The sequence below is a fragment of the Atheta coriaria genome, unplaced genomic scaffold (assembly GCF_025399875.1).
Source record: "Atheta coriaria isolate IRGN ID8LTWV9N9 unplaced genomic scaffold, Caltech_Dcor_3.1 hic_scaffold_5_pilon, whole genome shotgun sequence".
Taxonomy (NCBI): domain Eukaryota; kingdom Metazoa; phylum Arthropoda; class Insecta; order Coleoptera; family Staphylinidae; genus Dalotia; species Dalotia coriaria.
This window is the reverse complement of record NW_027045447.1, coordinates 9,485,197-9,500,602: the sequence shown is the minus strand read 5'-3', so window position 1 is coordinate 9,500,602 and position 15,406 is coordinate 9,485,197. Positions and strand designations below refer to the sequence as shown.

General features: G+C 39.3%; 1 protein-coding gene across 2 annotated transcripts; it reads left to right on the top strand.

Annotated features, from left to right (window-relative positions):
* Positions 1–74: 74 nt before the first annotated feature.
* On the top strand, positions 75–15,037 carry LOC135791845 (ring finger protein goliath). 2 transcript variants are annotated; one of them, XM_065302403.1, is made up of 9 exons: positions 75–667; positions 2,166–2,703; positions 8,608–8,737; positions 10,381–10,498; positions 11,011–11,082; positions 12,515–12,597; positions 12,690–12,786; positions 12,885–13,064; positions 13,293–15,037. In XM_065302403.1, the coding sequence occupies exons 2-9, from the start codon at positions 2,175–2,177 to the stop codon at positions 13,611–13,613; spliced, it is 1,530 nt and encodes a 509-aa protein (XP_065158475.1). In that variant the 5' UTR covers positions 75–667; positions 2,166–2,174; the 3' UTR covers positions 13,614–15,037. The 2 variants fall into 2 exon arrangements, with proteins under 2 accessions (XP_065158475.1, XP_065158474.1); XM_065302402.1 differs by having other exon boundaries at positions 12,690–12,798.
* Positions 15,038–15,406: the final 369 nt, after the last annotated feature.

Here is a 15,406-nt window from a genome sequence, read left to right as displayed (position 1 = left end):
GTAATCGAGCTCGATGAACGGCAGGAGAACGAATGGTCGCGTGTGGGAGCGAGACCGCGACTCGAGGAGACATACGCGACGCAGTCTCGCCGCCAGCAGCAGTCGCAGGTTGGGTCTCTCGCAGGTCGCAGTGCGCGCTCACGACGTCGACGCACGGCCAGCCCGCACACCAAACACACGGGGTCGCGTCGCTCATTCCGCAGGAGGGCAGACACTCCGCCGCACAAAAGCACAACGCACACCCGCCCGCAAAACCCGTCGCCCCGGTCCGAGCAGCAGCGAAGAACGCCCGCATCGTCTCTTGCATCAACCGCTTCTCCGGTTGCCGCAGCAGCAGCAGCACACAGCAGACCAGTGCGTGCGCGTGTGCGTGACTCGTGTTGTGTCTCCGACTTCTCTTGTCCACCAGTGGATAGGAAGTGGCCCTTCGATTTCGGTGGGCTCGGTTTTCGTACGCGAACAGGCGCCTGCAGCGAGTACTTATAACCCAAACAGAAAATCCTGCTATATGGGACTTAATTATTGGGACGTTTTTCTCTGTGCGCGCACATTATTAGTGGTGCTCTTGGTGCAATAAATTTTTGCAGCTGCAGCAGGACAGGAGATTTTTTTCAGTGTCGACTGCGGCGATGAGAAGGCATCGCCTTTCGAGAGCGAAGACTCACAGGTAAACCAAACATGCTTGAACCTACCAGTTTCGCTGACATTTCGAGCCGTTCAGCCAAAGGACGTAAAGTTGAAAATTTACAATCACAACACAGCTGTGTATATGAACCGCAACGCGCTGTGTTTATATTTAACGCCCGTCGTTCTTTGTTTCGGTCGCTCGTTACTGCAGGAATGAGAGGAGCTTGCAACAAAAGCCGCGATGCAAATATAGGTCCTTGCAAAATAGGTCAACACCTCGAAATTCCTCCTGGTTCACTAACTAGCAAAAAAACTCTCACATGAAAACTCTTAAGACTTAAGTCTTGTTTCTTTTGTAAATCTTGTCCTTCAAACAAACAAAACACGCCGCCTTTTATTTATTCACAAGTTTCGACCACACGACCAGTATCTAGCCGTGCGTCCTTTAACGTTGTTTCATTCGATAAGTAAGCCTGCCTTTCGATTCGAAAGTGGAAATCTTATTGTTGCCTGCATGCGCACACACGTTTCCTCATCGTGTTTTCTTTTTTTCGCCGCACGCACGCACACGAATCGCACGCACGACGCATACGTGCATGAGCGTGAAAATAACGCCGGATTGATTATAACAAACAAAAACACACAACAGTCGATATATGCTCAATGCTCAAGTCCACCGCTAGTGCAGTTTTTACGCGTGTTTCGTACGAGGTGATAACGTTCGGTTTACGCAGAAAATCTAATTAAAAGTTTACCGAATGGAAAGTTCTCGAGCGAGCGCCATTCGAAGATGAAGTTAGAGTTAAACTTTAATGCTGTTAAAGAGGCGGGTTAATTTGTGCGTTTTCATCGCGGAATGTGATGTTTTCAGATAGAGGAAATGGTTTAATCAGAGCACTACACTGTTTAATTGCGTTAAAGCATATTTTTTCCTCCAATGAAAAGTTTTCAGGTGCGCAAAAGTTGAAATTAAACTTTGCGCAGTGATTTTTTTCTCTCGCACGCATTTCAAGGGGGTAATTAATTTATCCCCGGATCGGATTTGTGTGTTCGTCAATCAAGTAGTCGTAATTGCCATTGTGCGGCGTTGCATTGTTCCGTTCGTGTTTACACTCCTCGCGCGTTTTTATTATAGATTTCCGATACTAATCCGCCGCCGACTAGTGCATGACGTTTCACAGCCAACTGCCCTCTTGAATGTCCATTGCACAAACCAAACAAAATGCTCACGGAGTGCTTGAATTATCCACGTTACCTGCGGATTATTTAATTTTTATAACGCGTGTTAACGCGCGGTGTTTAATGCTGTTTAGCAGCGTTGCGGAGCGTAACAGGGCTTCGAAATAATTAACCAAAGCTTTGAAGAGGCTCGAAAGCAGAATACGAAACATCAAATTTATTATTTAAGACGCGTAAAGTTACTAATGCTGCTTTTGCTTCTGGTGAGGTGTTTTCGGCACGTACTACTAAATACGTGATGAAATGTTGAAATCTACTACTTAATCAATGTTTAACCAATTTTTCTTTTTCTTTCGCAGATTAGAACAATGGTAGACATAACTCTAAGACGAAGAACAAGATGGACGTTTCCGGGCTGGATAGTCCTGCTGGGTACACTAACGATGGATTATTTGGAGGTGTGTGCCGGTGAAGATTTGGCAGTGAGCGCACCGTACAATTACCCAGCGATCATGTCGGAGGAACCGGGCGCCGAAACGATCACAGCGGCTAATATAAATGTCACGTGGGAGGAGGACGGTGTGTGGAAGACGAACAAAAGCGTGACGGGCCGTTACGGGAGCGGCTACATAGGCTCGGCGTCCGGCCTCCTCGTGCACGTATCTGGCCCGCATCGCGTCGACGATCATTCCGGTTGCACGCTGCCCTTCAGGAATTTCGGCCGGCCCGATGGCGCGCTGCCCAGGGAGCCATGGATTGCACTGGTGCGGAGGGGCGGCTGCAACTTCGAGGACAAGGTTGCCAACGCGCATCACAGTCGCGCCGTCGGCGTGATCGTTTACAATGATCGCGATGCCAAAGGTTTGGATAAGATGAAACTCTCCACGGGCAATGGACGTAAGTGGATAGTTATTTTAAAAGTTAATTTAATTCTACTTCCGGCTGGAAATAAAACTTGAAGGCATCAAGTTCTTTCTCATTTCATTTTTACACCTACACACACATACACACACGTATATATTGTGCGCCAACGACCTCCAGAAAAATCTTCGCAACCTTGCACAGCTTCCTGCTCTGGCGTCGCGCGAATATTTCACGTCGTGCGTCGAAAACACGACAAAACCAATAAACACGTTTTATAATCACTGCATAAATCAATGAATCAAATAGTGCGCTTCGATAAATCAATAGCATGCGAATCGAGAGCGCATTGCGGAAGCGATGCATCGACATTTATATAAATATCAATTTCAACGCAATAACAAGTTGAAGTTTAAGTTGTCTGGCGTGAATTATTTTTAAAATATTTTTAAAGCAAACCGCGAAGCGTAACAATGCGTCAACCTTTGAGGTTAGCCTAGGAAATGAACCGCCACCTGATAAAAAATGTAAATACGGCGTTGACTGACTTCCTTGTGTTTTTTCTTGCGCTTACAATGCGCTTATTTAATTAGCACTGCAAGAGTGTACACATTAAACAATCATTGCACACATATAATGTGCAAGGCGATTAAGACGACCGCAGTATGCAGGCGTGTTGCTAAGATGTGCAAACATCTTAATTAATTTGCCATTGTACTCATTGTTGTCGTGTTTTACTACAAATAGAGTATGTGCAAATAACGTTTCAAAATCGAGAAAAATTGAATGTGAAAAATGTCAACTTGTGTGTATTCTGTGGTGAAACGCAGGCGTGCAAAACGAGACGAGACGCGAGGAGAGCCTTGAAATGAATTTTATAAATGGAAATCGTACGCATGAAGAGTATCTGTTGATTGTCAACGTACCAATGCATCCGATGCGATGCGCATAGTGACGTTGTGACGTAGAGTTGTAGACAATGAACGTTTTGTATTTCACATTTTGTGCGCGTATTATTAGCGTGACAGGATGATAGTATTCTACACATGGCGAGCGCATACAGTGCATCATCGACAACTTCAAACTCGTGTGTGTTGTCGACGGGAGGGCCGACCACATGTGCGTTTTCTTCGCGATGAGGACTAAATTTAGATTTTGAGAATGAGGCATACGACAAGATGCCTAACTATGAATTATCAACTCATGTTGAATAGTAAATCATCAGTAATATTTTAAATGCGAATATTAGTTTGTTTGTTCCGCGATTATGTAAAAACTATTGAATTAATTTTGATAAATTTTAAAATTGAGATATTTTTGACTAAGGAAAAGCAAATAGGCTACTTTTTGATGCGAAAATATAACTTAAAGGGTGTAAAATTAGAGTTGAAAGATTAATTTCTTTAAAACAAAATTAAAAATTGATTTTGATGTATAATACTTCAAAAAAAAAAAATTAAATTTAGTTTAAAATAATTTTAGTAGAACATTAATTTAAATTATACTCTCTAATAACTCAATTGTATTCATATGCACCATGAAAAATAACGATTAAACGCTCGTCGCAGAAAAAAGTTAATAAACTCTAGCCAGGTCCACCCATCCGCGAATTTTACGCGCGCACCGTTAATGTGACTCATAATTAAGCAGTTAATCAGCGCGCGCGTTCGCAAAAAGTACATGGCGACGAAACATAACGATACAATTGAAGTTTATACGGTATTCGCTACTGTACCCTTCTAGATGATGCGTCTACCTCATATATCGAGTCATCCACCTCACACTCTGCATGCAATAATCTGCAAACACGCGACAGACGACAACGACATTTTTGTTTATATCTGTTTAAGCATCACAACTATGCGAACTATAAAATTCAACGACTGCTGCTTTACATTTCGCTTTACTACGCTCATCATGTGAATGTACCTACAAAATTTACATCATCGTACACTGCTCCTGCTCCTCTACCTGTGTTGTTTGTGTGTTTTGTTTGCTTTGGTGTGCTTTTGATTTCTGGCTGCATGCTCTCTCAATTATACACTGCCGAGTTGCGTTTATTCTGGTGCGTGTTTTGCATTTGCATCCATCCACATTTGCTGCTGTTCGTACCTTCGCGGAAAGGACGCACGGATGTGAAAATGTGTTTTCGTCGGGGCGGTGGGTTTGATGAACTTTGGCAAGGCGCCAGACCCGCCGGTTGATGCGCCCAACGGCGGCATGTGCATATTTGACGCCTGCCTCGGTTTGCTGTTTTTTTTTTGTATCAATTTATCTCGCATGCATGCTGCACATATCATGCAGCGTGGTGCATCAAGGGTAAACTGTGAGTCCACGAGCAAATATTTTCACGCGGCTTATTTTTTCGAAGTTTATCGCAAACATCATATTTTTTTTTAAATCATGATTATAACGCGTATAAAATATAATTTCATTGTTTATGTGCATGGCAATGATCTGGAATTATAAACTGCGTTGAAAACAAAAATATTATGTTCAAATATTTGGCATAAACATTTGCTAATTTGAGAAGTTTTACGATTAAAAACAAACAGCAAATCCAATTGGTTTATCTTTAATTGTGAATACCGGAAGTGAATGTTTTATAACGCCAGAAATCTTCTCACCAAATTTTATTAAACATTTTTTAAGTTGATATGCGTATTGAGGTCTTGATATTTGGCACATTTTTTAAAGTTTAATTTAACGATCACGATGACATTTTATTCGACAAAAACCACGCTCGTTTGCATGTTAAACACACGAATTTGTTCGGCGCTGATAATTCAACCACCCTGGGTTACCTACAAACACACGAATACTTAATTTCCTGAATCGTTAACGGCACATTGAGGAGGTTTGCGAAATACTAGTTCTGAAATCAGTCGCTTTCGACTCGAAATTATTGATAATAACATGGCAACGATATTTGCATAGTTTACGCATGTTTTAAAAACTTAAAATAATTTGCTTGTTATCACGCAACGTAATAATTGTGTTTACTTGATATTTCTACTCATTAGACGTAAACAACTGATAGTTTAGATATAATTCATAATGCTATAAATGTTTGACAACTTAAGTGCGCATTTATCACTTTAAAGTTTCAAAACTCGTACTTGCACGTACATACAACAATTAAAAGTATGTTTTAGCTCTAAAGACAAAACTGACCCAGACATTTAGAGTAAACACATAATTTAACTGCACAGCCAGATGGTGGCTGTATATTGTATATTATAGTATCACTCGTGTTAATCAAAGAATAAAATGTCATCAAACCACAGAAGATTAATAAACGAGTTAAAAATAGAACATCGAGCGCTGGCAGCCACACCTAACGCTCGTTAAGTGGACTGAGACATAAATTGCACAATTACGTTTTTTTTCGCGGCGAAAAAAGTTCAAAAGTTTAGAAGTTCATGACGTGACATCAAAACGAAAACAAAATGAAAGCTGGCCGATCATAAAGTGTTTGGAATATTTTCGAATGCCAAGAAGAATAATTTCGAATATTAATAGGTTGATTGGCTTATCGATTTTCAATCAAGTCCAAAGTAAATCGGAAATATATCGTGGTGTAAACGTCAACATTATCAACAATAATAATTTCTAATCGTCGGAAATAAATTGCACGCGTGCTAAGGAAATCGATACGAGTCGTCATAAATTGTTGGTGTGACAGGAAAATGGGTATTTGTATGATTGTCGAAAAAGAAAAAAATGCAAGGGTTTTAAAATGTGACCTCGGATACACAGTAAGTACCGGACTTTCAAGGTTAGACGACATCGCTTGCCAGATAAGCCAGGAAATGCAGACATGCTGCAAAATAATGCGTTTGGCAACAAAATATTCACGATTCTTTAATTTAATTCTTACGCTTCGGTTCTTTCATGATATCATTCTAATATCGACGTTGTAGATCGGCGATTGATTGACATTATTAAGCCTTTACTTTAATTAATAAATAATTGGCAATAATTAAATTATGCGCGCGTTATACCCGTTGATGTAATGCGAGCAAATTAACTTTTAACATTTGTTGCAACATTATATTAATATAAACTTTGTGTACGAGTTTTCGACTTTATAGCTTTATTTATTTATTTACGTAGTATTACGACGTTCGGTTCATGCGAGTGCGCATTGTTGCATTACGTGAGTGGGTAATTGTTATTAACGGCAGATTTTTTCGGAGTTGTACATCGTTAACGTAATGATTTGCACGATCAGCTGGCATGATACATTCAGCATATGTTCAGGTTTAATTGCTGGTACTGTGTAGGTAAATTTTACCTGGTCAACATTTGTTGTTTGTGAATAACAGAAACAAATTGTAGGTTTTTATGAATTGAGTCCAAAAAAAGTCACTAGAACAATCAGAGTTCTTTAATTTAACGAAAAAAGAAAAATTCGGAAGGACATTAAGTGCAGATAACGCTAGATAGACTCAGACACGACTGAGCACCGTACTAGCGTCGAGCGGTCTTTTGTACCTGCGCCCGACCCGCAAAAAGTGGTGGGGTGTAGAGTTACTTAAGTAAAAGAGGAGTGAAATTTAAGTCACCAGAACAGGCATGTTTAGAGGATGATAAAAGACATTTTTACACTCTGAAAAGCAAAAATGAATTCTGACATCTACAATTCAACTGTAAAATAAAATTAAACTTAATATTTTTCCGGGAAAATGTTTCCATTGTTAAATTTACAGTAATTCATGCCATTTAATAAATTTTTTGCCTCTCGAGATGGGTTGTTGTACTGTTGATTTTTATTTATTCAGGGATTTGTTTGAGTTAAAAAATCATAAATCACGCCCGAATAACTTTGACCGTTTCCCGCTTTTCAGCTGGGCTGTTGTTCGCGCGCGGAATCTCTCACACGTCAAAAGCCGGCGAGCGGGCGACAAAGACGCGGAATCTTGCGCGCCGCACCCGCGCGCCCACCGAATGCTAATTAAATTTATTCCGATTTGCGCGCAATAAAAATAAAATAAAAGCAGCGCGACGCGTTCGGCATATTAAACATATCTTTGTCTCTCGGTGCAAAACACGTTTGTTTACCGCGTATCTACTACACTCTACTATATTCAAAACAAATGAATATAAATATAAATCATCAACTCACTCAGCTCATCTAATAAAACTCGAGTCATATTTTTATTTTATTTCGGTGAGAGAATAATGCTTTCGCATGTTGCTGTTTTCATATCAAAAATATCACTTGACAGCGCGATCCACATGCACATTGTGAATTATTGAAACGAATATTCACCCAACGTAAAGAGCATTTCACCGCAGAGCAGAAATCACAATTCAGCCAACAAGTCACAGCGCCGTCGTCTGTTGAGCGCTGCGCGAGCTTCATGGTTCATATTTCATATTCAATGCAATGCTCGTCCGCGTCCCGTCTGTTTCGGGCGGCGAATGAATAAATGTATGCGCATGCATTAATTTGCACTTTCGCATTGTGTGCGAGAGCGCATTATGTGAACATTGTTTACGCTACAAGCGCGCGCGCTCCGTCGTTAAATTCGGCGCTACGTTTACCATATTGCGATTATTTTTCGCATCAAGACTCTGATCGCATCGAATCGACGCTTGTTGTGATTTATCTGTTGCGAACAGACGCAACAGTTAGACCAGCTAATTATCGCAATTAACATGCCGGCAGAAATCAATGTTTGAAGCACTTTACTCTAGTTTTAATTAAAACTTGTGCTCATATCTACAAATGTATTTATATTTACATTGCATTTACATTTAATGAGTTTTTCATTTAACGCCCGTTGAATACTCACTATGCTTTTGCTCTAGCAATTAAAAATGGTAAAACTATTCAAGGCAAATATACCTACGTTATTTTTTAGTCACCAACGCGAAAATTAATGTTTAATGCGCGCAAAACAAGAAAATTAATTAAATTTGCTTTTGTTGCAGGTAATATAAGCGGAGTTTTCACCTATAAGTCGATGGGTGAAGAAATGGCAAAACTTATCGATAACAACTCGAAAGTTCTGGTCCACATCACGATTGCCAGTCACACGTTAACCCGGACGACTATCAACAAGTAAGCTAAGAAAATCGATTTTTCATTGACTTAATCGCCTAAAAACGCTTACCTCAATACAGCCCTACGTAAACTGTCCACTTAACTTATTTGATGGAATTTCATTGACGCGCTTTGCGTCACAAAACAATAATTCCTAATCTTATCACGCGCCTATAAATATCCATTGTACACCAGTCCATTACGCACAACAAGACACCAGACAATTCTTCGCCTGTACGACGCTTACCAATATATCAACATCTTGTGCTAATATTTGTCCAACGCGAAAGAACGGAAGTATGTGTATAAAGCGCGCGCATGCGCAATAACTTAGTATTATTCTTTGGTTTAGTAGCGCGTCATTTGCCTTTGGTGCATGTCAGTTATAAGTAAGCCAACTTTTACTCGCACTTCGAGCAGTCGCGCTGCAATCAAGGAACTAATTAAAATTTAAAGACCAGCGTTTCCTTGCTAATTTGTCAAGCAACAAATAAGTGAAATAAACAAAATAAAACTACGTAAATGTGCGGACACGTTCTATTCTTGATCGCCAGCGCTGTGTTCAGTTTGCTTCCGTGGTGTTTTCCGGTGTTTCTACTGTTCGTGTATGTATTTTACGTATGGGAATTTGCATGAAATATGTGTGCGATTATGAGAATTTTATAGTTTTTAAAAAATGTCAAAAATATTAGAAAATAACCTTAATTGAGATTAATTTGCGAGGACGACAACTCACAACTAAATAATTTTTATCCGTAATTATAAAAAGCAAATTTTCGTTGCGAGATAAAATATTATATTCTTTATTTAATCAAATAAAATTTTATTTGTTATAGGAGTAAATAAACTTAAGCTTTCCGCATGTTTTATTCAAGTTTTAAGCATGCCAAGTATTCGACAAAGTTTAGTTAGTCGCCAAGTTTGGTTTGCTCTTCCGGGGTATCCTCACACAACGCGATAAATATTAATCTCGTGGATTCGTCATAAATCGTCGCGCGCGTAATAAATTCGTGCGCTGCTCGCGCGCTAACAAGTTTTCAAGTGCGAAATCGCTCGTGCCAGTGAACGAAAAAAGCGCAACGACCACGCGAAACAACTCAACGCACCGGAAGCTACATCAACTGCACATTAAAATAAACAAGTACTTTCAATCAAATTTCCTACGAAATTAAATTCCAAATAATTTAATTAAAACGCCAATGACGCATTTATTTCGATTTTTGTATTTTCAAAACGCGTCCCAAATGTCCCAACCGAAACAAATGACCCGATATATGCGCGATTCGTTGTTTAAAAACAGTTAAATTTTAATTAAAATAAAACTCCGCGTCCTGACAAACAATAAATTTGCCAGTTCAAAGGCTTTACGCGCAAGGCCCTAGCGCAATTTGCATACTAAACGTTTTTTACAAAACATATCTTAATGATTGTACCCATATACGAGCGTATAACTTGTTTCGTTGTACGCATAACGTTAATATATTAGTTTTGATTGCAATCAAAGTGGTTATAATGACACATCTGTGTAATAATTTACTAAATTGTTTCGTGTGCCAACCACTCGATGATATTTAATTAACGACTAATATGTTTAAATTGTTATTTATTTAATCTACAGGGCAATGTGATCTGAAATTATTTTGCAATTTGTGTTTTTACAGGACGTCGGTGCTCTTCGTGTCAATTACGTTCATCGTGCTGATGATAATTTCCATCGCGTGGCTCGTCTTCTACTACGTCCAGCGCTTCAGATACATTCACGCCAAGGACAGGCTGGAGGTGAGTCCCGCGTGAATTTGCATTTTTGTGTTTTAATATTTAATTATGAAGAGTGCGATGCGGCCGCATTGCACAAGCACTCAACCAATGAACTACCTACGACTACTGGTTTTTTTTAACGTAGAAATTAGAGAAATTTTCAAATCCATCTTAATCAAAATGCAAATATTGATGTTATTCCACACTGATCGATAAAAATCATCATTTAGTCTACGTCTACGGTTTTTCATCACTTTGCATCAATGAAAATATGATTATCATATTTATTTGCGCATCGTCTAAGTTTATTCAATCGTGTGTGCGTTGCGCGTCTCGATGTTGATTGCATGATGTTAGTTAGATGACGTTTTACAAACATTTCGACGAGTTTAAAAGTCGATTGTTCATAGCAGTAATATTGCGCAGTGCCATGTCGCCATGTGCAATGCAATAATTAATAGATTGCATGCGTCGTCGACGTGTAGACTAATTGTTTATGTTTATTCTTTTGTTTATGTTGTTTTTTCTTGCAGAAACGGCTGTTTAACGCGGCGAAAAAGGCATTGTCGAAGATTCCCACGAAAAACATCAAAGCTGGTGATAAGGTAAGCCTCGCAACGGCAATAATAACGGTTATTAGGTTGGTATGTCGAATATGTAGGTATTACGAAAACGGCCTTGTCAAACGTTTGCTAGTAAAAATTTGATTGAAATAGCGTTAATATTTATTATTTGTTATATTTTATTATACTTGTTTGTAAATTTTGTGTAATTTTGCTTTTATTTTGTCTTTGATATCAATTTTTAGACAAATGAAATGAGATTAGTTTCCACTTTATCAAACTTTCGAAAGTTAAAGTCTCGATAATATAAAGTTGGATTAAAGTTTATAAATTCTATGAAAAGTGACAACGAAAATTTTAGGAGATTAAAGTTGTAATCTAATACTATTTGCAAAAATAATTTTCTGCTAATCATAGATAATACTCACAAAATTCTATTCATAAGTTTTTTTATGTGGATTCTATTATTAAAAAACCAGACACTCATAACTTTTGTACTTAAAACATAGTGTTCCTCGAAGCAAAAAAACAAACATTTCATAACGACACCAGCCTGTCGTCAAAAGTGATTGAAACCATTCAAGCTGATTGAAATTATTGACATTATGGAAAAACAATGTTAATCAACCTGTTTGGCTTGTTTTTCCGTTTTCAAACCATTCAATTTCGACACTTTGATACGATTCACTTGCAAATAATGCGTACGCGTCGACACACGTTCGTTCATAGGCGAAATCGAAAGTCAAGCAATTGCACAATTGACCATACGCCCTTGAAACACTCAACAAAACGGCGAAAATACAAAATAGAATCATAATTAAAACCGAACTCGCATTGGAAAACATTGGTGGCGAATCAAAGCGCTGTTCCGTTCGCAATTTATAGACTCATTAAGACGCGTAATTGAATTGTTAAGCTGAACACTTCGCACGCTCAAAAATAAACAAAAACTACGCATTAACGCATTAGGTAATTAAATTATCTTGGCGCAATTGACTCAAGTTACTGTAATTGACCTGGCATAATTGAGTTAAACGAATGACACGTTAATTTGGGCGTGTTGATTCAAATCACCGCTCGTTATATTTTTTCAAAGTTAAAGTTATTAGGCCGACACCGAATGTTTCGTCATGTTTTGACATTCGGCGTTATTTAATTTCAATTTCACGGTTTGAAAATATTGTGCAAACTCGAGTGAATAATTTTCAAATGTGTGTTACACGAAATTGTTACGCAAAACCAGACTTGAAATTGAGGTTTTCGTATTCACGTTCAAGTTTACACCTGAATGGAATGCCAGCAGCATTTCGTAAAACGTCGCACAATACATTTTATTATTATGAAAGCGCACATGGTTTTATTCTGTGCGCTTACATCCGGTTCGTTTACGTATAGAGTGGCTATCTAAATAATAAATTTAATTACGTTTGAAGTGATACGGTTGTCTATAAATAGATTTTATCGACTGTTCCAGGAATTGCAGGGAGATGGGGAGTGTTGTGCAATCTGCATCGAGCCCTATCGCGTCCCGGAAGTCCTACGGATGTTACCCTGCAGGCAAGCATAAACAACCACTTTTCTCTTTTTTGTTTTTTCAATTGAAATTTTTGTTGTTTTAATAATGTCACGGTTGAAATGAATGTTTGCAGCCACGAATTCCACAAGAACTGCATCGATCCGTGGCTGCTGGAGCATCGCACGTGCCCGATGTGCAAGATGGACATCCTGAAGCACTACGGGTTCGCAGTGAGTCCGAACGTAGGTGGCGCGGCGCGCGCGCGCCTCCAACACGCGGCCGCCGCCGGAGCGCGATTATGATCTCTTGTGTTGCATTTTGCTTGCAGTTGACCGGCAGTCAGGAGAGTATATTGCACTTGGACGCGGAGGAGGCGGTGGCGCTGGACGGCGGCGCCGAGCACGACCACGACGGCGCTGGTGGCGGCGGCGGGCCGGCGCGACGCAACGCCGGCGGCGGCGGTATCAGTCCGCTGCCGCAGATACGCGCCGGCATCGACGATAATCAGGTAATCGATATGCAAACGCGCCCGGAACTTGACCCACGCGAATTTAATTTACAACGGAATTTACGTTGACATTACATTACAGATAAAGTAAATAAGAAATTATCAACGATTAATTACCTAATTTGTATTAATAATACATTTTTATCTTCACGGAATAATCTAATACTTTAAAAGCTTGCGCATGCGCATAATTACTTAACCTCAATTAACCTAATTTTTATATTTCAGAGATTCGATTCGGATCAACATAGTAGCCGATCATCGAGCCCTAATGAAATGACACCATCCCTACCAAATCAACGGATGCTCCCCGTGCGGCAGGACCTGTGCGTGACGTGCATCGCCGCAGCAACGAAGGTAAAAGTGAAGCGCGACGTGACCCACCCGCCGCACACAACAACCACCACCACCACCGCCGCCGCCGTTAATGACGCCATCTCAACGGGAGCGGCGGCGGCCACGACGACGTCAACAGTGTGTCACATCGACTACGATGAAGATGACGACTCCGAACCCACCCCAGGCGTGGTGCATCGTGCAACGCAATGAACTCTCGCCCGCATCACCGCCGTGTGATGGCGCATCCATGAAATGCTCGACAGTTTCAGAGTGTGCGAAGGTACTCTACTTAACAAAAAAATCTCACACACCCACGCGAACGCGCAGAACATTCCTTATTGCATTTTCGTTTCTCTCGACTGCCACGCGCCCCTACAACTAACACTAGATAAAAGAAAAGGTACTAGTTTGTAAAAGTGCCTAGTCTAAATGAGGTTAAGCTATGAGGAAGAATAGATATTCTCATTTACGCATCGCGTTGCGCTGAGGGCGTTTGCAGAAACGATTAATTTATAAAATCGACGCAGCTGCGCGCGCACGATGCAACCAAGTTCGACGTAACTTACATAAGAATGCGCATATTTATTTTTGTGATATTACCGATACTGATCTAATGTTAAGTAACGCTAAGTGATAACATGAAATATGTGAGAATACGTGACGACTAGTTTTAAGGCAAACACACACACACACCCACACACACAACTAACGCGGTATTTTTATCATCACATTGTACTCTATCGACTCTATCAACTATCGTATTCGACTGTTTCGTGCCGTACGCAAAGTGCATAATTATCGTAGTGATAAACGTGCTCTGTGCTCGCGCTCGAAGCGGTGATTTATTTTCGCGTCGGTTTTATATTTATGACTTAATCTTTGTATGATTTTTATTGTTGTTTTTTTTTTCATTTACAAGAGTTGCGGCGACATCGCACAAAAAATATGACGACTGATTGCAGAAGGCAGCTTTTATTGAACGCAATTGTTCATTATTACGATTATCAGCCCGGTAAAACACAATTAATCGCGTGTTACATGATATTATCCGATTTTTTATGTCTCGATCGAAATAAATGTTGAAATTATGAATTTAAATTTATTCGCGGTGCGATGAAGCTGATAATTCTCGATAATCAAATGGTGCTTAACGACAGCTAGTTTTTATTGTAATTTGTGTTCTCGAAATTATCTCTCAACACTCAAATATTATATTTCTACGGCCAACAAAAACACTGTAAAATATTGTATAATATCCCAATGATTTCCGAATGAATTCTCTATATTTTGGTCGAGAATCTAACAAAAAAAAAGCTCTAAAATGAAAAGAAATTAAATAAAGAGATACTTAATGCATCTTAATAGATTTAAACACTAACTAACGATGATATTATTCAAATGAGAAACGTGTGACACGTTGTATTTTTAATGATAACGATAAATCAAGTTGCGATAATGTTTAAAACTTCACGAAACTTGTAGGTAGCTATAAAAACGAAATTCGAACGGAATAAAATGATAAAAGAGATGATTGACTAAGAATGTGTCGGGAGTTTTGTCGAATTGTTAATTTAATTGACAGACGAACGACAAACAGCCATATTATACATAGTGAATAAATAATTTGAATACAAGTTGTGTCCTGTGCTGTTTTCTACCTTTGATTTAGAGCATTTTTACGCAAATTTTTATTGACTTTTAGTCTCGTCGTCTTGTTTCTCATATTTATCTATATCTCCTTATTAAAGTGATAATAAGGCGATTTGTGGTGTCGATATCAGCGCAAAACGTGTCCGACTAGCAGCTGAATGTTATTTTTTTGCTGTTTACACGTAAAACATTCATAAAACAAATTAGATATTTATGATTAAGATATTGATTGAATGATTTCCAATACGCACACAAATATTTAATTTAATTGTAATTTATTGTGTACACAAATGTATTGTGTGCATGTGATCACAATATTTCTGTTTCTTCGCATAACGAATCTTCTCCATATA

Excerpts from the sequence above, each read along its gene's own strand:
- LOC135791845 (XM_065302402.1), top strand. The coding sequence starts at position 2,175 with ATGGTAGACATAACTCTAAGACGAAGAACAAGATGGACGTTTCCGGGC. Across the intron at positions 2,704-8,607 it reads ACTCTCCACGGGCAATGGAC|GTAATATAAGCGGAGTTTTC; the intron begins GTAAGTGGATAG and ends CTTTTGTTGCAG. Across the intron at positions 12,598-12,689 it reads CTACGGATGTTACCCTGCAG|CCACGAATTCCACAAGAACT; the intron begins GCAAGCATAAAC and ends GAATGTTTGCAG.